The 21,545-nt window shown below is 45.1% G+C and overlaps 1 protein-coding gene and 1 non-coding gene across 3 annotated transcripts in view; one reads left to right on the plus strand and one right to left on the minus strand.

Moving 5' to 3' along the window:
- Positions 1 to 17,402, minus strand: part of NINL (ninein like) — a 48,085-nt gene extending 30,683 nt beyond the window's left edge. Inside the window, exons 1-2 of one of the 2 annotated variants that reach the window (XM_028724998.2) lie at positions 17,149 to 17,402; positions 3,420 to 3,619 (exon numbers count right to left, since the gene is read on the minus strand). In XM_028724998.2, the coding sequence (XP_028580831.2) occupies positions 3,420 to 3,599 (180 nt within the window). In that variant the 5' untranslated portion in view covers positions 3,600 to 3,619; positions 17,149 to 17,402. The remainder of the gene's footprint in view (positions 1 to 3,419; positions 3,620 to 17,148) is intronic. The other variant, XM_028724997.2, reaches the window with a different exon arrangement.
- A 3,299-nt stretch (positions 17,403 to 20,701) lies between these two features.
- On the plus strand, positions 20,702 to 20,894 carry LOC114595065 (U2 spliceosomal RNA). The gene has a single exon (XR_003706147.2). It is a non-coding gene; the product is annotated as a U2 spliceosomal RNA (small nuclear RNA).
- Positions 20,895 to 21,545: the final 651 nt, after the last annotated feature.

Raw genomic sequence — 21,545 nt, forward strand, 5'->3', positions numbered from 1 at the left:
AAGAGAGGCACCAGCGTGAATGCAATACTTCAGATGCTAGCTGCCTAAAAGGAGACTGCCGATTGCTAAGCTCTTACAGACTCCACCACTAGAAAACGTACCGTTCCAGGGCACTGTAGCTTGGGCACCAATGTGGCAAGCCAAAGTGTTTATTTGGTCTGGCTTTTGATTCTCCAAGGTGCTTTAAGATGCCACCTGAACAATAAGTACACAAGTGTAATTTCAAAGGGTAATTCTCCTTTGAAAATGAGTAGTTAACGGAATCAAATGAGGATGCTGACGAATTTCAGCAGTTATGGTAGGGGTGCAAATGTGTGTGTGTGTATTTCATAAAAAGATAGCAAGGTAGAGTACAACATATAAGGATAAAATCAGCAAAATATACATAAAACCACCCTTAAATGTTTACTATACTAAGCTATCGTCCCATGAACAAACCTTTAAAAAAATGCTCTAGAGATCTGGGGTAGAGATTTCAACTTTTCACACCAGAAATACACATGCATTCTATTAACAAGCATTCTGAGATACTAGAATTTCCATGTTCCTTCTATTAAATGTTTTGAGAATTGCAATCAGTCACCCTTATCTTTCTTATTCTTTAGAGCAAGAAAGAGAAGTTGCTATATTTTTGCACTTGGGAGACTGAGAATATTTGATTGGCAGAAACCTTTGCAGGATCATTTGTAAGAATGGGAACAATACCCTCAGTCAGTTCAAAAGTGCAGCTTTTGTTAACAGAGAACATGCTTCCAGCTTCTTGCAAGTTCCATTAATCCAGGTCCCAATTTAGAAAAGACAGGCAACAATTTATAACTCTCTGCTGAAAACCCAGCAAGGATGCCCATGAATTCTCTTACATAGGAAATTAGTTTGAACTTTAGAAAGCTAGTCACATAAAACAAAAGAACAAACAGAGCTTTGCTTCTACACCAAAAGATTTGGGCTACGTAACTGGTTTGGAGGATTGAGTGAGCTGCAGTCAAACCATTTCTCCTCTTCTCCAATAATACAAGGGGAGGAGACTGGAAGGTGCTACTTAACAGCACACCATAATTTGCCTTTGTGTCTAAATGCAATAAACTATGGATTGTCCATAAACTAAGATTCTAAGCCATCCTGGATTGAGAATGAGCAGCAGTGAGCCAGGACATTTGGCGGTCCTTGTTTGTATGCAAGTTGTATTTTGACCAAACCAAGGTTTAGTGTACTTGGGCACAAAGAAGTGGAAGCTTCTGATCTCCACACACACACACAAAACCAATGCTTTGGAAGATTGTCTGAATGCAACCAACAGCTACCAGGTAACATTTTCTGTTGAAGCGAAGACTACTCCATACTTCTGTAGGATAGTTCTGTATTCTCTTGGTTGCATTCAGACAATCATGCAACGGTCACCTCTAGGCTTGATTATTGTAACTCACTCTATGCAGGACTGCCCTTGAAGCTGACCCAGAAACTCCAGCAGGTGCAGAATGCCACGGCGAGGCTCCTTACGGGGTCCTTGCCGTGGGATCACATTCATCCCGTGCTTTACCAGCTGCACTGGCTCCCAGTGGAGTACAGGGTCAAGTTTAAGGTGCTGGTTTTGACCTTTAAACCCCTATGCAGCCTAGGACCATTGTACCTATGGGACTGCCTCTCCTGGTATGCCCTGTGGAGGACCTTAAGGTCCATAAATAACAACCCAAGCCTCAAGGAGGTTAGATTGGTCTCAGCTAGGACCAGGGCCTTTTCAGCACTGGCCCTGACTTGGTGGAACGCTCCATCACAAGAGACCAGGGCCCTGCGGGATTTGACATCTTTCCGCAGGACCTGCAAGGTGGAGCTGTTCCGCCTGGCCTTCAGCTTAGACTCACTCTGACCCCTTATATGGGATTTGGTATATAAATTTTCCCTTGGCTTTTTTTTGCTGGCCCATGTAGGACCAGCATGGATAGCTGGCTCAGGTGAATATCTGATGTTTCCTCCCTTTATGGTCTTGATTTTTGGCCACTAAAATGAGGCTACATTTTAAGCTGTATTTTAAGCCATATTTTAATTGAATGGTTTTCCCCCCTATTACGTTTTATTATAATTTATATTTGGTGTTAGCCACCCTGAGCCCAGCCCTGGCCAGGGAGGCCGGGGTATAAATAAATTATTATTATTATTATTATTATTATTATTATTATTATTATTATTATTATTATTATTATTATTAATCTTCCAAAGCATGTTGTTTTTTGGTGGCGATAAGAAGCTTCTGTGACCATCTAGGTCAGTCCCTTGTAGGTACCTACAAAGTACTGTCCTTGTAAGGTGCTAGTTGTTGCAGAAGCAAACAGCATGAATCCACCATCACCATTTTGAGGCACTGCTTTCTAGGACTTGGAAAAGAAAGATCTGAAGGGATGACTGGTCAATAGGCAACAGGGATGTGAACTCTAAAGGAGTTAGGATCCCCCTAATCACATCCTAGGCGCATAGCTGTCAACTTACAGATTTGAAAATAAGGAACCAGCAGCCTCGAAAATAAGGGATCAGCAGCCAAAATAAGGGATTTTCAGAGCCCAGGTATGTTCGGCTTCTGAGCCCCTCCGAGCCAAAGGCAGAAAACCCAGCCAGCAGCCTAACGAAGCCTCAAGCGGTGGTTCCCACAGCGCAGCAACCCGGCAAAGGGGATGCAGCAAGGAAAACCACCGTCACCTCTCCGCTGGGAAGCGCTGAGCAAAGGCGAGTCCCCAGGCAACGCGGCCAATTTGATTGGCACAAGGCATGCAAGGTCCACCCCCAAGTCGTTCTTAGACTCCTTATTGGGTGAGCAACGCATCCAAGCAACACAGTTGGAGCCTCCCTCCTCCCTGGCAGGCAGGCAGGCAGGCAGGGAGGGAGGGAGAGGAGCTGCTTCCTTTGAAACCCGGGAAATTTAAAGGACATCATCAATAAGGGACAGCAGCGGGACACGGCGCTGGGATAAGGGACTTTCCCACCAAATAAGGGAAGGTTGAGAGCTATGCCTAGGCGTTGCAAAGAGAAGAACAAGCCATGCCCAAAGCAGGACAGTCAAAAAAAATGACACGAGAGGGAAGTTTAGGCCACATTCCATAATGTCCATCGGAAAATGAGTGGGACAGGGTTTATTTAGGTCTCCCTGAAAAGCGCAGGGATGGCATCCTATCCCACTTCAACACAGACATGTCGAGTGGTGCAATTTTGGGGGGGAAATATGCCCCTAGGCTTGTCTTTAGGAGGCACCAATGGGATTTAAAAGTGTTCAGGGCCAGACAGGAAGGATGAAGAGTGGCCAGCTGAGAATTCCATGCACGGATGGGAACAACTGGTGGGGAAGGGCCGGGAGACAAGATTGCCATTTTAAACTGTTATGAGAGAAGTGCTCCTTCAAAACAGTCAGGCGCAGAGGCCTTGGGGCTACTTACCCTGGCAAAGAGATTATTTCCCAAGAGGTTCTCCAGGAGTAGGGGTAGCTGCCTTTCCAGGTGTAACTTGCGGCATAGCTCGGTCAGCTCTTCCTTGTCCAAATACCCGGTGCCTGTGGCATCGCAGCTGTTGAACACGTCCTTCAGCTGGGACACATATTTGTTCTCTTCCTCACCCATCCCATAGTATAAAACTCAGCCTAAAACGAGTCAGTTGGAAAGGGGAGGAAGGAAAGAGAAGTGGAAATATGAGAGTCAACATTCCCAGTAAGCACTGATATCAAACATCCAACCACCATTCTTTTCTCCTTTTGCATTTTGTAGAACTGGGACTTTTCTTCTCTCTCTCTCTCTCTCTCTCTCTCTCTCTCTCTCTCCCCCTTTTAAGCACCTAAATTTAAAATATGGTATTTGAGCAGGTTAAGGGTAGCCAACATGGTGTTCTCAAATGTGCTTGGGCTACAGTTCTCATTATCCCTGATCACTGGCTGCGCTGCTTGGCGCTGATGACAAGGATCAATGCTGGTTAACAGCCCAGCACAGTGGTAAAAAGCACCAATGAAGAAATTCCAGGTTCAAAGCTGAACAAAATGTGAGCTCACTCAAATTGCCCAACCTAGCACCCTTCTGATGTTGTCGGAAATTTTTGCTTCAATAGTCAAGAAGCTTTGATCCTTAGCTTCAGGGAGCCTGTACCCCAAGGATGGGGAACACATGGCCATCCATATATTGCTCCCAATAGCACCAGCTAGGATAGCCAATTATGGGAACCTTAGTCCTACAACATCTGGAAGGCACTAGGTTTGGTGAGGCTGGTCCACACTGATTGGCAGCAGCCCTTAAGGATTCAGCCAGTCAATCCCTACTGAAGATCTGGGGACTGACCCTGGAGAGCTTCTGCAATCAAAGGATGTGCTCTACCACTGAGGTACAGTCCATCCCCAAACTCATTCAGTTGTGCAGACTGGCTACCGCTATCAGTTTTCCAACACCATAACCATGTTGGAACCATAACCATAGCCACCTAAAGCAGATTAGCCACCACAATTTTCTATCCAAAACGCCTTTCTCCGCCCAATTCCAGCACTAACTCCAGAAAGCAGAAACACATACTCAACTTCTTTACAGAGTAGCTACGCTCCAACTGTGTGGTGGGATTATGTTTATAAAAAAAAGTTTTGAGTATCCTGTGATGCAGGTTTTCCTTCTATTCTGCTTCCATTCACTTCTGCCTTCCTGTATATTTGATGGTTTCTTTGTTCAGTGCATGATGGTGGGATGCATAAAACTCCAACCAGAAAGAATCCGTAGTTTTTAACTGGGGGAAAGTTTGCAGTGGATTTGAAGTGAAAATTCTAACTTCTCACAACGCACTTCTCTCCCCAGTGAGCACCGCACTGCTGGGGTATGTTCAGTCAACAGCTTCCCATGAAGTACCTCTTGCCCATCTGGTGGAAAATGGAAAGGGAGGCTTTGGGCAGGCTGCGGTAGCAGAGGAGAGGCTGCAGGCTGGATCCGTCCCATAGTTCCCCACCCTTGCTAGGGGAATCTCAGGAGGAAGAACCCAATCTCCTTAAAGAATGTAAGACTAAGCAGAGTCTCCTGGATCAGGCCAGTGGCCCATCTAAGTCCAGCATCCTGTTCTCACAGTGGCCACTCACATGCCTGTGGTAAACCCACAAGCAGGATTCGATCGGAAGAGCACTACCCCCTCCTGATGTATTGCCACCTCGAAACATGGAGGCAGAACACAGCCCTCTAGTAGCCTTCAAAGGCCTTCTTCCTACATGAACTCCTTCCAAATTTCCTTTCACTGGAAAATATTGTGTTTCTAAACCTCTTTTAAAGGGATGTGGGTGGCACTGTGGGTTAAACCACAGAACCTAGGACTTGCCAATCAGAAGGTCGGCGGTTCGAATCCCCGTGACGGGGTGAGCTCCCGTTGCTCGGTCCCTGCTCCTGCCCACATAGCAGTTCGAAAGCACGCCAAAGTGCAAGTAGATAAATAGGTACCACTCCGGCGGGAAGGTAAACGGCGTTTCCGTGTGCTGCTCTGGTTCACCAGAAGTGGCTTAGTCATGCTGGCCACATGACCCGGAACCTGTACGCCGGCTCCCTCAGCCAATAAAGCGAGATGAGCGCCACAACCCCAGAGTCGGCCACGCCTGGGCCTAATGGTCAGGGGTCCCTTTACCTTTACCTTTAAACCTCTTTTAAAAAGCCTAACGGTCAGCTCAGGTTAAATTTATTGCACAGACCTAAAAACCAAAGGGAAATTTTGTGTTGTAACTCGCAGTCCATGTACCAGAGAGCACCCCCCGGGGGAGACTTGACCGTAACATTTTAAGGGTCAGTCAGAATTATACTGTAGATGTAATACATCAAACAGCTGGAGAGAGAAGGCTGGAGAGAGTGATTTCTACATCAAGAGAAACAGCAGAATGGCCTGAAATTAATACAACGGGGCGAAGATTCAATCATTTATGTAAACAAACCCAGCTTCCTACCACATACCTCTTTTTTAGTGTCCAGAGGAGCTGGCCTCTCACCCACTGCTCTGAGCAACACCCACGCCAGGGCACTTTGCTGATCTGTGAGATTTGTGTTGTTTTAGGTGCTCAGTTCCTTGAGCATTCACGGCATGGCACAAATCATTACGTAAGAGTGGAATGTTGACAGCTTGTAGATAGAAGGAGAGCGAGGGGGTAGGAAAGTCTGGGGTTTGCCTCAATGTTGTATCCTTTTGAAACGAACTAATTGACCATGCTGTTGTTTAAGAAGTACAGCATGCCATGCATCCATTTCTATCCAACAAGGTAGCTTTGGAGGAGAGGGAGAGCTAGTGAGAAAATGGAAACTAGACAGCCTCCTTCACCAAACTCCTTGAAGACAGATTTTCATTTGGAACAGCCAAGAATTTCCGTTCTGGAAGCATTCTTGGCTACACCAACAGCTGGAACTAAGAGGAATTAAGTCTGTCTTTAAGCCAAGCCAAACTGCATTTCTGGCACAAAGATGCTTAGCAGACAATCCTTACCGTCTCATGGCCAAACCAGCCAGACGTAAGAACGTAGACCTCTTCTCCATCCAGTTTTGCCCCCCGTCTCCTGCTGCTGATTCCACCCCACCCACGCCCCGAAGAATTGGGCAAAAACCAAACCTGTTTTAAGATTCATGTAGGAAGAACTGACCGAGCTCTAAGCAGTGGGCAAGTTTTTCCCCATCCATTTCAATAGCAGGCTCTTGACATATTTTCAGGGGGAATTCCGCCATGGAGATCATGGCTACTCCCTCAGCTACATTCTCCTAAATTTTAATCTGCATTTACTTTTCTGAGATTTAGACAAAATAATAATAATGATATAACTTCTATAGCAGCCAGAGAAGCAGAAGCTTCCCCAAAAGAATCTCATTTTGCAAGGGCATGCCCAGCTCTAGGTCCCGTTTGAAGGCAACTGTGGGATGGATGGACCACTGACCTCACCAAGTACAGTTGGTTTTGCATTCTTAATTCTACTGTTGCATAATGCTGACATTGATTTCATCGAGAATTCCAGTAGTGGCTCAGGCAGTAGTATCTGGACCATGAGATATCTCCTGAAGTTCATTCTCCACATTTAGTGACCAAGAGGAATGTCTTGGGTGTGCCATGCCAGTTATACTGAGTTTTAACGTAGGGCCTGTATTTAGCACAACACAACTATTTATAATGGAAACTTCTGCGGCACCAACTGCTTCAGGGTCCTGCACCAGTCAAGCACGCAGCCACCTGCTCTTGTGAGACCCCACTGTTGCGGGAGCTTAATTGAGCTGGAGGCAAAGAGCAAATAATGGAGGATTCTGGATCAAAAAAACCCCTATCAACAGGATAAGCAGAAAAACAGCATCTGCATACGACTTTCATTTATAGGCAAGCGCTAATGTTAATTTCACAAATTGAATATGCAGGTGGAAAAAACGAATTAAGTAGCGGCGGGGTTAGCAAATGTAATTCTGGTGCGTGGTAATGAGCTTAGAGAATGACCTCAGCAACTCCCAAGGGCTCATGGTTTAAATTTCATTTTAAAATCAGGCAGCTAGGAACTTCTAAGCATCTGCCTGGAAAATAATATGGAGAATCTTCCTGCCCTCTCTCAGCTGCAAGCAAAACTAATACAGTGGTACCTTGGGTTAAGTACTTAATTCATTCCAGAGGTCTGTTCTTAACCTGAAACTGTTCTTAACCTGAAGCACCACTTTACCTAATGGGGCCTCCTGCTGCCGGTGCGCTGCCAGAGCACGAATTCTGTACTCAGCCTGAAGCAAAGTTCTTAACCTGAAGCACTATTTCTGGGTTAGCGGAATCTGTAACGTGAAGCGTATGTAACCTGAAGCGTATGTAACCCGAGGTACCACTGTATCGTAACAAACTCCAGTAACTGTAAGTATGGCACACTTCATCCAAGACAACATCTCCACGTTCGTTCTGAAGGCTGGGAAGATGCATTATCAAGGCTTTTAAGTTTTAAACAAAAATCTCTCCAAGTTTTTGATGCATTTTTAATGTATCTTCTGAAGCAGTGCCCATGGACAACCTGCCTACAAAGACATCCCCAAAATCTGGCCACAAAGCAGGTGCAGGGAATGCTCACACTCCAGAAAAAGCAATGCAGCCATGACCACACACACTAAGATACCTTTTTGCTGCTTGTGCTCCCTGCCTCAAACCCTCAGTGTGTTAGGGACTTCCCCTGCATGTGAAGGCAGGTTCCCATGGATTGAGCGGACGAGATAGCAGGTCCAACGGTCAAGAAGATGGTTTCTGCATGTGCTGTAGAGGGAAGTGAGGGGCAGATGGGGCGCATCAACCTTGGAAGCTAGCCCACCTAGGAGAAGGGAAAAGGTAAAGGTAAAGGGACCCCTGACCATTAGGTCCAGTCATGGCTGACTCTGGGGTTGCGGCGCTCATCTCGTTTTATTGGCCAAGGGAGCCGGCGTACAGCTTCTGGGTCATGTGGCCAGCAAGACTAAGCCGCTTCTGGCGAACCAGAGCACCGCATGGAAACGCCGTTTACCTTCCCGCTGGAGCGGTACTGAGCAACAAGAGCTCACCCTGTCACGGGGATTCGAACCGCCGACCTTCTGATCGGCAAGTCCTAGGTTCTGCGGTTTAACCCACAGCGCCACCCATGTCCCTCTAGGAGAAGGAAACTATGACCCTAAACCTCCATTGCCCTGCAGGTTATCTTCGGGAGAAGAAAAGACTAAGGAGTAAACCCTACTCCAGAGTGGAGTCCCTAAGATGGTTGGATGGTGCCTTGTATGCCTCTTTCCAGCAACTCCTGCAGCCAAACTGGTGCCAAACATTGCTCTGCTTTCCTTTGGACCACATCAGCGAGGCTGAGAGTGGGGTCTTGTCGTCTGGGCATCCCGGAACCGCCTTACACACTGCCCAAGCTTGTGTCCCAGGGAAGTCACTTTGGTGCTGCTAACCCAGCAATTTGACTTCCCCTCCTGAGGCACACTCCATTGTCTCTCAAGACAGATGGATGCCAACAACAGACTACCTGTACTTCCACATGATTATTAAACTAAAGGGAAGGGGGAAAGCTTCTTTGCAGATGCATCAGATTGGCCTAAGTTGAATGGGATCTTGTTTATGCCAGCAAGACAGACACACACCATAACAATTGAGGGCAGGCACTGAGACAACACACAACCTTCTGCAAAGCAAAACAAAGTACAAGAGCCACTTCCATAATATTACCTGAGCACCATGGTGTCCCAATAGAAGTGGACATTGCAAGAGGCAGTGGAGTTTCTCATGGATGGTGCAATATGCATGTCAAACAAAAGGTTGAAAGTGCTCCACATTGCTCTTTAAGTCACAGGTGCAAGCTATGGATGTAAAACATAGAGGGACCCTGGGACCAATGCCATTCTAGTAGCCAGGGCTTTAAGAAAGCACCTGGTACAGATTTAACTGGGGTTAGAGGAAGGCAGACAGACTGGCTTTCACAACAGAAAGCCCTTTAAGTAGATACTAAGGTTATCTTCTCTTCTCGAGTTTTACCCTCAGTTGCACAGATCAACTTTTCCTGTTATTTGCCACCCATCTTTCCGGTCTTATGTAAGCTCCTTGTTATCCCACAATCCATTAGGCTTCTACCAATCCCACCCTAGCTATCCTCTTATCTTCCACTCTTGTCTCCCACTGTATTAAACATATGCTCTGCATCTTGCTATTGTAACCTGCTATTTATCGTTTATACTCTCACTCCTATCGTTCATTTTTGCTTAAACTTTGCCTTTTCACCATAGGGTCTTCAAGGAAGCTTACATTATCAATGACTAGCAAACTTGTAGCCACCAGGAATTCTAAGAATGCACCCCCCCCGGCCCAAAATCAGTGCAGTTTTGAAATCAGTTGTTAAAATCTGTGCAGTTCAGAAAGGTTCAACCGCCATCTTGAATTAAAATGGTATCCAACTGTATCCAAACATAGAAGAAAACCTGCTCCTTGATTCTCAGGAACCATCATGCAAAATTTGGTTAACTCATAAGAGATGTGGAAATGCATAGCAAATAAACAAAATACTTTCCAAAACACATAGTAGATAAAAACTATTTTTTTGAACGGAATGAAAATTTAAAACCTACAACTTAAAAATGCAAGAAATAAACAAATTTAGCAACAGTGTTTTAACACCCCTTCTTTTGCTTAGTACAAATGCTAAAACTAACCTTAAGTGTTTATCGATTACTGTCTATGAGTCCCTCAGTCCAATACAGAGACATGATTTACACAAAACATTTCATCCTCTTTTGGATTTGTTTTGACTGTCCCACAACCTGAAGCCCTCCAGATGTTTTGGACTAGAACCCCATCAGATCCAGCCGTTGTCCGAAACATCTGGATGGCACCAGGTCGGGGAAAGCTGTGCTGTACTAATAATTAACACACTTCCTGCAATCATTTCCTACCTTAGGGGCGGAAAGGTTCTTCCTACACCGTTCTTTTCTGTGTTTAAAATTTGCTACAGAGTGCTTACAGACAAAATGTGAGTCACAGCACATTTCCATTCCCCCCCCCCAAACATAGCATATTATTCAGATTGCTGCTGCATCTGGAACACAAATTAAAAACATACTGATCAAAGGTTCCGTCTTGTTTTCTTGTTCACCCTTCTTCCCAACGCTTTAGGTAGGCTGTCTGCCTTTTCATATATTTTAAAGATGACTATGTCCCTATGTTGTAGGGACGCGGGTGGCGCTGTGGGTAAAAGCCTCAGCTCCTAGGGCTTGCCGATCGAAAGGTCGGCGGTTCGAATCCCCGCGGCGGGGTGCGCTCCCGTTGTTCGGTCCCAGCGCCTGCCAACCAAGCAGTTCGAAAGCACGCCAAAGTGCAAGTAGATAAATAGGGACCGCTTACTAGCGGGAAGGTAAACGGCATTCCGTGTGCTACCCTAGAGTCTGTCAAGACTGGCCCGTACGGGCAGGGGTACCTTTACCTTTACCTATGTCCATCTTTATCACGCAGACATTTGACCACTAACACTTTAATTGCAGTGTTGTGTTTGAATTAGCAGGGCTAATCAGTGCTTTGAATGGACAACCCTTGATGCAACCATGTAGAACCAGTTCCTATCCCCCCAAAAAAGCTTAATCCCGGAAAACAGATGGCATGTTTGAATAAAATGCATTGAGTGCACGGCCACAATAGGATCACTATCCCATATGCTCCAAAGACCCCTATTTACCGGGGACAGAATCTATGTGCTGCTACCTGTCCCTGGTAAACCCCTGTCTCTCCTTTTTCCTTTGAGCAATATTAATGATTTGCTTTCAGCACGAGATAACGCTAGATTTCTCACTTTTCATGGCTCAGCTCCTTCTTCAGAGGCTCTACAGAAGGATGGAGAACTTGGGAGCCCTCTATAATTTTGTTTTGGTTAACAACCACCATTATCTCTTGCCATTGGCAGCGCAGACTGGGACTGATCCAACCACATTTGAAGAGCCAAAGGTTCCCGAGCCGTGCTCTTGAAGACAGCTCTCCAAGGAGGACAAAGGAGGCACCTTGTCTGAACATAGGAAGAGCTTGCAGGATCAGGCCAATGGCCCATCTAGTCCAGCATCCTGTTTTCGCAGTGTTCAACCAGATGCCTTTGGGAAAAACACAAGCAAGGACAACAACAGCCTCTGGAGGAACTGCTTTCAAATATGTATTTAATGTGCAAAGCAAAAAATAAGATTACACAGAAGTGAACGTTATTTGAGACAGCCTTCTACTGAACCGGGTTTTCTTAAAGTAAAAGCCACTATGGGTAGAGCCAATGTAAGAAATACTCCAAGGACACCCATAGAAATTAATGGACATGGCTAACTTAGGTCCATTAGTTTCAACAGTCAACTGAACAAAACATTACTTCCTTGGTTTCCAATAACCAAACTACTCCATGCAACACGACGGCACACAGAAAAGCAGATTGCTCGTGCACAGGACTTTGTATAGCTGAAATCCTCAGCTAATTCACTTCAGAACCTTATGAACACATTATTTTTATGAGCCTAAGCCTGGGACAATTGATTGAAGATCACATCATATTTCTCTCACTAGCAAAACCGAAACACAGCCACAAAGCTTGGTCAAAACAGACTCCAAGTTAGCTGTCATTAAGTCTTTTCTGCTGGCAGACATTTGTATTATAGTTTTGACTTGTGTCCCTGCCAAATGTTCCTGCTTATAAAAACTTTGTCTCATCGGATCCAACTCAGAAGAGCCCAGAAATTCAAATATCACTGCATTTGAACTCAACTGCAAATAATACAGTGTCGTCCCATTGTTGAGATTAAGCAACAATGCAGAAGGAAGGTCTAAGTTTTTCAACTCCCTCACTTCAAATACACATTTGGGTTAAAAAATTAAATATGAAGAATGTTCTTGTGGCAGTGAGATTCTCACTCGCTGCAGCGAAAACAAGGAAATCACTTTCACAAACTTGGAAAAGCTCCTTCTCATTGGCTAGAGCTGCAGCCCAAAATGTGGGAAGACACTGAACACCCACCAATTATTTATAAAATCTCAATATCCTGACTTTCACTTCAGTTGAGGTCCAAAGTAGCTGACAATTACATTTAAAACATATATATAATCAAAATTACAACTAAAAAAACCTAAAAACTGCAGCAGACTCAACTAAAAGAAATTAAAGCCATTTGCCTGGCATTGGAAAAAAATTTTTTTAAGGGAACAGCAAGGAGACCACTTGAGAGTTCCACAAACAGAGGGCAACAGCTGGAAAGGTTATTTTCCTAGTGAACATCTGCCTCACTTTAGAAGGCAGGAAAGTCAAGGGAAGGGCCTCAGAACATTATCTTAGCACACAGGCAGGTTATTGGGAAACTAAAATAATTACAGTATTTGGAAGAGGTACAAAAAAACAAACAAACCCCAGACCCATTTTTAACATACAAGGACCCCACTGGCTCAAGCTCCATTATCTCACACCCATTAGCATCAAGCCACTTCACAACTAATATGGATGTTGTTACTACCTAGGACCATGCCACTTCTATCCGAAGACCCCTGACCTCTAGGGTCACTGAGAAAGGTGAAGGGGCTCCCCCACGAGAGTGCAACAGCTATTCAGGTTTTTTCTTCCTTCTATTTCCTTCCTAACAAGTCTTATCTTTAGATTATAACCCTTGTGCCCATTTCTAATTTTTTGTACAATGAGCCTAGCAAATTTAGAGGCTTCAATTCTGTTTCCCTTAAAGGAATTATTTTGCAAGCAGGAATGTAGTGAGGTGAATTTACAACCTCTTAAATAAATCTTCTTGGCAGATTGAAATTGACACCAAATTAGTTGTGTATTAAGAAATAATGTTCTCCCTCAAAAGTCTAAGCTCCAAAAATTAAAGTACTTGTGAAAGAGAGAAATTTGGCAGACCACACGCAGCTATTCATTTTTAATCATTTAAATGTACGCATAATTTCTTCGTTCTTCCTACAACTTTCAAGAATAAAACTCATTTCTACAATACTGTTGAACCAGTGGCAAATGTCCAATTGCCTGGGTAAGTCAATTTTTGACATAAATATCTAGGAATCTGAAATATTTTCCTAGACTTTTTCTATGTTTGTTATCATTTACCCTTACATTTTTATGTTCCTGTGTTGTCTCAGTTACACAGACAAACTGAAATTTTGGTAAGAGTCTTTAGCTTTTCCTGATCACGCTGGCATTAAAAGTTCAACAGAAAAATAATAATAATAATTTAAAAAATCACAACAAATGTTTTTTAAAGGTACTGTTTTTCTACAGTTTAATGCTGAATACACCCACGAGCAGACAACTGAACCCTGACGCAAGTCCTTAATCTTCCTGTCACCTCAAAATTGATATATCTGAAAGGGTGAATCCTGCATTCTTAAAAGGTAACGAAAAATGTAATTTAAATTCGGCTGTTTCATTATTCTGTGGTTAGTCTTTCGGTTGTACCTGCCCATTGGACTTGTATGATAGACTTTAAAAAGAAATTGCTCTATACATACACATATATAACTTGAAAGCGATCCAGATCTCTTTAATTTCTAGCCATCTATTCATCTTCTGAAAAGCATACAATTTATTTATGCTTTGCATTTATATGCAATAATCAGGAGTCTTTCCCTGCCCCAGGAGGGGATGCTAGGGATTCAACCTGAGACCTTCTGCTCTAAGGCCTGAGCTACGCCCTTCTCCACAAGGTGTATCAGGCTGCAGACTGAGCAACCCCTTACAAAATGAGCCAAGGTTATAAGAATGCTCAGAATCAGACAATGCAAAGTTTTTGTTTTTCCCAAAGTCACTCTCTGGGGATGGGGGGAGCTGTAAAATCTCATTACAGTTATATTGTTACAGACAGACCACAATGCTTTCACACTGACTGCATTCAAGGTTGATGAATGACATCAGTCATAATAAGGAGTAGATTATCAAAGGGTAGAATAAGCCTCCCCCCACAAGGGCATAAATTGACACAAGGAGACATGAGCTTCCTTCTCAAGCCTCTACACAAAACAGAAAGGAATTATTATCTCAACTGGGCTTGCCTGCTCCCACTCATCACAAACCTGGCAGCTTTCTAACATCTCTTGAGAGAGTGTTCTGGCGCATTTATTACAACATTTATTACAAGCCTTTCCACTCTTGAGTTCTCAAGGTAGATCAAAATAAACATTAAAATGTTTAAATTAATTAAAAGCGTAAAAAGTACGTCAACACAGAAAATGAAAGCAACACAGAATACATGCACACACACAGACGCACTGCAATCCTAACCCCATTTACTTGGAAGTAAGCCCCAGTGAATTCAAGAGGACTTCTAAGTTGACATAGTTAGGAGTGTGCTGTAAACACCAACATGCGTTCATATACAAAAACTGTCTTAACTTGGCACTGGAAACTATTATACACCAGTAAAACTATGAGGCATATGATTTGGGCAATCTCTCCTTTTCCCATCAGCTGTGCCTCAGCTGGTGGCAGGACACAAAGCAGGCCCAGCTGAGCACATGGGACAGGTAGGATCATGTCTATCTGCTAAATGAGCAACAATTACACAGATATCTGATGATATATGGGCTGCAATGCGGAAAAGCATATAGCGTAACAAATCTGCAACACATCACCACAAGACTTTTGATTGTCTTCACCCTAAGGTGCTGTAAGTGTACTCCTTAAAATTGCAAAGTGTGAACTGGGACGACAACACCTCATCTTATTCCCACCCCCATTCAATATTTACTTAATTATATGCTTTTTTGAGAACCTTGAAGCCTGCCAACAGGCCGGTTTTCTTTTCAAAACAAAAAACCCACCATTAATAGACTTGGCTTCATGCCTGGGACAAAGCTGAGCTCCGTGGGTCAACTGATGTTTGTCTTTCTTACACTTGGAAAGATACAAACCATTTGGCTAGTGGAAACTTGCTGAAACGAAACTTTGAAAATCCTTGCTCATAGCTGAGGTACAGTCTTATTCTGATTTGAAGATGGAGGGACGCTTTAACTCTTGCAATCCCCAAAGCTTTGCTTTTACAGTAAGAATTGCATGGTGGGGATTTGTTCTGTCAGAAGCACCCGTCTTCCAGAATAATATGATGAAATTCCCAAGGGCACACAAGAACTTGCTTTGAGGCTAAAATGTCACTCAGGGTTCCTTGGAAGAACAGCAAGTGTAATTACGAGTGTAATTAAACACAAGATGCTGCCTTATACTGAGTTAGAGCCTTGGTCCATCCAGCTCAGTATTGTCTCGGTTTCAGGCAGGGAATATCTCTGAGCCCTACGTACAGGTGTTCAGAATTGAATCTGAGGCCTTCTGAAATTGAGATCTTCTGGAGATCTTCTGGCACTGAGTGATGGCCCTTTCCCTGATACTTTGGATTGGGCATCTAGAAAAAGTAGGTAAAGGCCACATATCCTTCAATATGGATATCCAACAGTCCTCTGGTCTCTCCTAGAACAATATTTTCTCCTTTGGGCACGGGAAAACAATAAGGAATAGCACAGAGCAAGTCTCATAGGCCCTAAGGGAGCCTTCATCAACCAGGTGCCTTGCAGATGTGTTGGGCTATATCTGTCCCACCCAGCACATCCTGAGGGCAGATAGTTAGCTGTTGTTAGTTTACACTTGTCTAGGACTAACAGAGCAATCCTAACCATGTCACTTTAAGTTATTTTTTTTAAAAAGGAACTGACTAATGAAATTAGCAGCACTGCTACTCATATGTAAGTCATATTGAATTCAATGGAGCTTACACCCAGGTAAGCAGGGTTAGGACAGCTACCTAAACCAGTTTAAATTTCAAGTGCAGTGTAAATGGGTCACAGCTGATGAATGAATGGGGAGGGGGAAATGAAAGGGGGTAAGCTGGGAAATTTTGGCTTAAATCTGATGCAAGAGATGGATGGCCGAATTCCTCCTACACCCCAAACTCCCTCCACACAAGAGGAACTAATAAAGGAGGAGTTTATACTATTAAAAACCAGACAAAACAACAGCTGGTGTTCCTTGCAACCTACTTCTCTTTAACGGAGAAGGTGCAGAGAGGAGATTTCAAAATAAAGTTTTGGTTGCTTTTAGGACCAGGCTCTTCATATGATAGCACAAGCGGCACATTTGGCGAGGAAGGAAGCACCAGGTACATGAAAAGGAGAGGAATTTCAAGGCAGGACCCAGCCAGTTTGGAGAGCTGGAGGGAAGAAATGTGGAAAGACAAAAGGTCACCCCACAGAGAAAAGTTGGCGGGGGAAACCTCTTAGAAGCACAACCTCCCTGGCTGGTGAGGAAACTCGGATTTTAAACGGCAAAAAAGCTGGTCTCAGTAAGCAGCAGCCACGCCAAGAAAGATTCGTACAGAAGTTGAAACGCAGATATAAGAACAGGGTGGTTCATCCTTGCCGTCGCCCCTCCACAAAATGTAAACACACGCGATGCATGCATCAGTTGAGATTCCTGCATCGCAGGGTTGGACTAGAGTCGACGACCCTCGGGGTCCCCTTCCAATTCTATGGTTCTGGGAGACAATCTGCCGCCCAAGTTGCAGAGCCAGGATCAACTCCCCTCACAAGGCTTCCCTTGTCCCAGAAGATAATTTGAGGGCGGAGAAGATCATTTGAGGGGCGGGTGGGGGGCTCCACAGAAGCCCGAGTCAACCTAAAGAGCCAAGGTGGGGCGGTGGGCGTCTCAGCGGTACCCACCTCTCTCCTCCGGCCGCTTCTCTCCCTTCTACCACCCGCGCCGCGTCCGCAGCATCTCCCCTGCAGAAAACGACCTTCCGCCGCTCGCGGCCCCTTTGTGTCCCCTCGGCCAATGCCAGCGTGCTCTGCTTCCCTTTCTCCCGAGGCTGCCGCCGATGCTCCTCCCTTGAGGACGTCCACGCTGAAGCGAGCAGCCTTCGGCTCGCAGGCGGTTTTCCCCTTGCAGCCTCCCCAGCCCGCTCCGCCCACCCCGGATTCCTTTCAGGAGCAGACGCGGCGCGCAACGGCTCTCCTGCGCGCTCCTCTTCCCAGGCGGGGGACCGACCTCTCGGCGAGGGCTGCGCCTCTAGGGGACGAGCGGGGCGCACCGCTCTCGCCCTCTTCTCCGCCTGCTGCCGAGCTCACTTCCAGCGTGTCTTCATGGGCTTTCTGGCCTCCTCTGCTGGCTTGGAGGAGCCGGCAGGTGCCCTGGCTGCAGGGCTGCGGAAGCCAAGCAGGGAACAGGGGAAGCGGCTCTGGTGGACGCCACCGCCGGCCAGCAAGTGCCGGGGCGAACTTGGGTATTATGGCGCCCCGAGCAAGGGCAAAATTTGGCGCCCCACCAGATATTTATTATTATTTTCACAATCATTTGGGTACAGCTTAGGGCCCCACACTCTTGCGGGCCCCCCAAAAAATTGAAAGGGAAAAAAACCCCTGGATTTACATTTCCAAAATATAAGATTAAAAAGAAAATTAAACCTACATACAGCAACAGTGTTTTGTATTGTGTAGGCTCCTGTTTGTTATGTGCAAATGGCTTTAGATACCTATTAGGTCCATAAATTACCATATAGCATATATTCAACACAAAAAACCGACCATTTGTTGTTGGCAAAGGACTGCTGGACATATAAAGGGCCCCATTACTTTCAGTAGCTTAGCATGGGTAGGCAAACGAAGGCTCAGGGATCGGATCCGGCCCAATCGCCTTCTAAATCCAGCCCACGGACGGTCCGGGAATCAGCGTGTTTTTACATGAGTAGAATGTGTGCTTTTATTTAAAATGCATCTCTGGGTTATTTGTGGGGCATAGGAATTTGTTCATTAATTTTTTTCAAAATACAGTCCAGCCCCCCACAAGGTCTGAGGGACAGTGGACCGGCCCCCTGCTGAAAAAGTTTGCTGACCCCTGGCTTAGGGCCTCATCAAACCTAAATCCAGCTCTGGTACAGTTGCTTTTCTTATGGGTCTACTCAGTAGGTGCGCCCATAAATATAGGCAGTGTCCCCCCCCCTAAAAAGAATGATTAGGGGTACTCTCATTTTCCTACTCATATTGAAATACTGCCCCTCAGTGAGGCCAAACTTAGATTCACAAAACGTTTAGGTGTATGCATACCCCCATAAAAAAGCACTGAATATAAGTATTGTTATTTTGAACCCCCTCGGCTTGGCGCCCTGTGGGGGGCGGGAACAGCCTGCACTGCTCTAAATTCAACACTGGCAAGTGTAATTGACTTTCTGAGCTGCAGCAAATGCTAAGCATTTTTGCTAAGGAGCAAGACTTTTGAAGTTCAGTAGGACTTACTTGCCCATGCACACCTTATGTAGATAGCGTTTCTGTGCGCTCTGACTTCCGTCAGGGTGTCCCGTTGCGCCAGAAGCGGTTTAGTCATGCTGGCCACATGAGCTAGAAATCTGTCTGTGGACAAATGCTGTCTCCCTCGGCCTGAAGCGAGATGAGCGCCGCAACCCCATAGTCGGCTTTGACTGGACTTAACCATCCAGGGGTCCTTTACCATTACCTTTACATGCTGTATATACAGAGCCGTAGCTAGGTAATCTTGTGCCCCTGGCAGAACCGTCCAGATTGGGCCCCCTAATCACAGACAAATTAGCTCTTCTTTCCGCCTCTCCTCCAACCCCCTCCCCCCACCTCCCCCCATTCAATTCACCCTCTACTTAAAACCATTTCTTATGAGGCAATAATCAATATTTATATTTATGGACATATTTTAAAGCCAATTTTGCCCGCCCCATCGCCTGTGCCCACCTCACCACCCCCTAGCTATGGCCCTGTGTATATACAGTGGTACCTCGGGTTAAGTACTTAATTCGTTCTGGAGGCCTGTTCTTAACCTGAAACTGTTCTTAACCTGAAGCACCACTTTAGCTAATGGGGCCTCCTGCTGCTGCCGCACCACTGGAGCATGATTTCTGCTCTCACCCTGAAGCAAAGTTCTTAACCTGAGGTACTATTTCTGGGTTAGCGGAGTCTGTAACCTGAAGCGTATGTAACTCGAGGTACCACTGTACAGTATTCAGCCATGTTCACACCATACATTAAAAGCACTATGATACCACTTTAAACAGCCATGGCTTCCCCCAAGGAATTCTGGGAGTCTGAGTTTGTTAAGGGTGTGGAGAGTTAGGAAGCCTGCCATATTCCCCTCCCAGAGCTGCAATTCTCTGAGTTCCCTGTGAAGAGGGATTGTTCGATAAACTGCTCTGAGAATTGTCAGTCTGTGAGGAAAATAGGGGGTCTCCTAACAACTCTCTGCAGCCTGAACAAACTACAAGTTCTCTGTGGGGAAAGCCATGACTGCTTAAAAGTGGCATCGCAGTGCTTTAAATGTGTGAATGTGATCTCAAAGTAGAGCTGTTGAAATTTGAGGCCATTAATTTCATTTGGTCTATTCTGTGTAATGCTTAGTTGTGTAGAACCCGCATACTTCAAACCAACCTCAAGCTTCTCCCTAACTTCTTTCATCTAAATGGTTAAGAAGTGCTTCCTTCGTTCCACATTATAAAGGCTGAATCACTGCTATCTGTCCCCATCTCCCCCGCTCCCCATTTCCGAGTGTCACAAATATAGCATGACCAAGTGTGACTAATGTGTCTGACAGAAAACAGACTCAGATTCAGAGTCAATGTTTTTTAAAAAAATAAAAATATTTAGCTGAGGGCAGATGAAGGTTGGTGGGGCATTTGCCCTAATGGACAGGCCTCTGCCAAGTTTCAAAGGGTATGCAAAACCAACCAGATACTTTCCCCTCCTGCAGTTATTATGTGCAGAAAACTCATTTACAGCATAGCAATGTTATATGCGTAACATTTTTTCCTGCAAACACCCCTTTACGGAGGGGCACAAATTTTAATGTAAGCATGAGTGTTCTGCTCACAGATGTTTTTGCATTATTTTATCTGAAGAACAGAAAGCTATCCAACTGAAACACTTGGGACCTCCACTGGCATGCAGTGAGCTAACAGTTACACAGAGCATGAAAAGTAAATGGATGGGTTTATGCAAACACTGCACCAAAGACTATCACAACGGGCCAGCCAGCCAGTTGAGAAATTGACACAGTTGAGAAAATCCAGAATTGCTGAGGTTAAAGTGTCTGTCAAGAGGCTGCTTGGTTGGACAATAGAAATAATAAATGTTGTTAGAGTATATTTTGTGAACCTGCTGATTCCAATACAGTAGTGAGCACTTTACAGCCTCTATTTGCTCTTGGGTACCCAATAATCCATTGGAAAAGTAGTTCTTATGTGTTTCCCAAACAACTGGCATTGCTTCTCAGCCAATTTACTAAGATCAAGTGTCAGTATCTATTATTATCAGTGCAGTATCTGGTATGTCTGCTACTTGTGGACTGTTCGTATTAAATATATTTTTGGAACTGGGAGATAGAATAGGAACTTGTTCCATTCGCTCCCTGCATCAACTGGGTATTGCAGTATTCCAGGAATAGTGCACCACAATATTTCTGGTTCAAAATTAGACAAAACTAGTTATTCAGGAAAAGAGGCGGCATTGGGAGCAGACCATCAGGCACCTGAGGAAACTTTATTCTGTTTGCCTGGCAAAGAGGAATGGCAGTAGGGATGAAGAACTTAGGATTCAGCTGCCACTTTGGGGGCTTTGGGTGCCTGAGGCAGCTGCTTCAGTCCACCTAATGGCTGAGTCAGCTCTGGCTATATCTCACTCACAGCAGCCTGGCCACACACATAAGCTCAGACATTTGCTAGTCTTCTACTGCTGTGCACACTCCAAGTTCATGGTCATCCGTAGGAGATGCATCAAGCAACCTGGGTGCCTGTTCAAGTCAACAGTGCCTAATCTGCTTGGGAGGTAGACGGGTCTCTGCAGTGCAGTTGACCCACTCAGCCACAAATCCCTAGTGAATCCTAGACCTCCACTGCAGGAAGAAACTGTTTAATGGTAAGAGCTGTTTAACGATGGAACAGACTGCCTCAGGAGTTCATGGGCTCACCTTCACTGGAGGTATTTAAGCAGAGAATCGATAGCCATTTGTCAGGGATGCTGTAGTTGCAAGATTCCTGCATTTGCTGTGCTCTCTAGTGTCAGAAAGCCACCCCTGATCTCACATTTGAGACATTGCAGCTGAAACG

The sequence above is a fragment of the Podarcis muralis genome, chromosome 3 (assembly GCF_964188315.1).
Source record: "Podarcis muralis chromosome 3, rPodMur119.hap1.1, whole genome shotgun sequence".
Taxonomy (NCBI): domain Eukaryota; kingdom Metazoa; phylum Chordata; class Lepidosauria; order Squamata; family Lacertidae; genus Podarcis; species Podarcis muralis.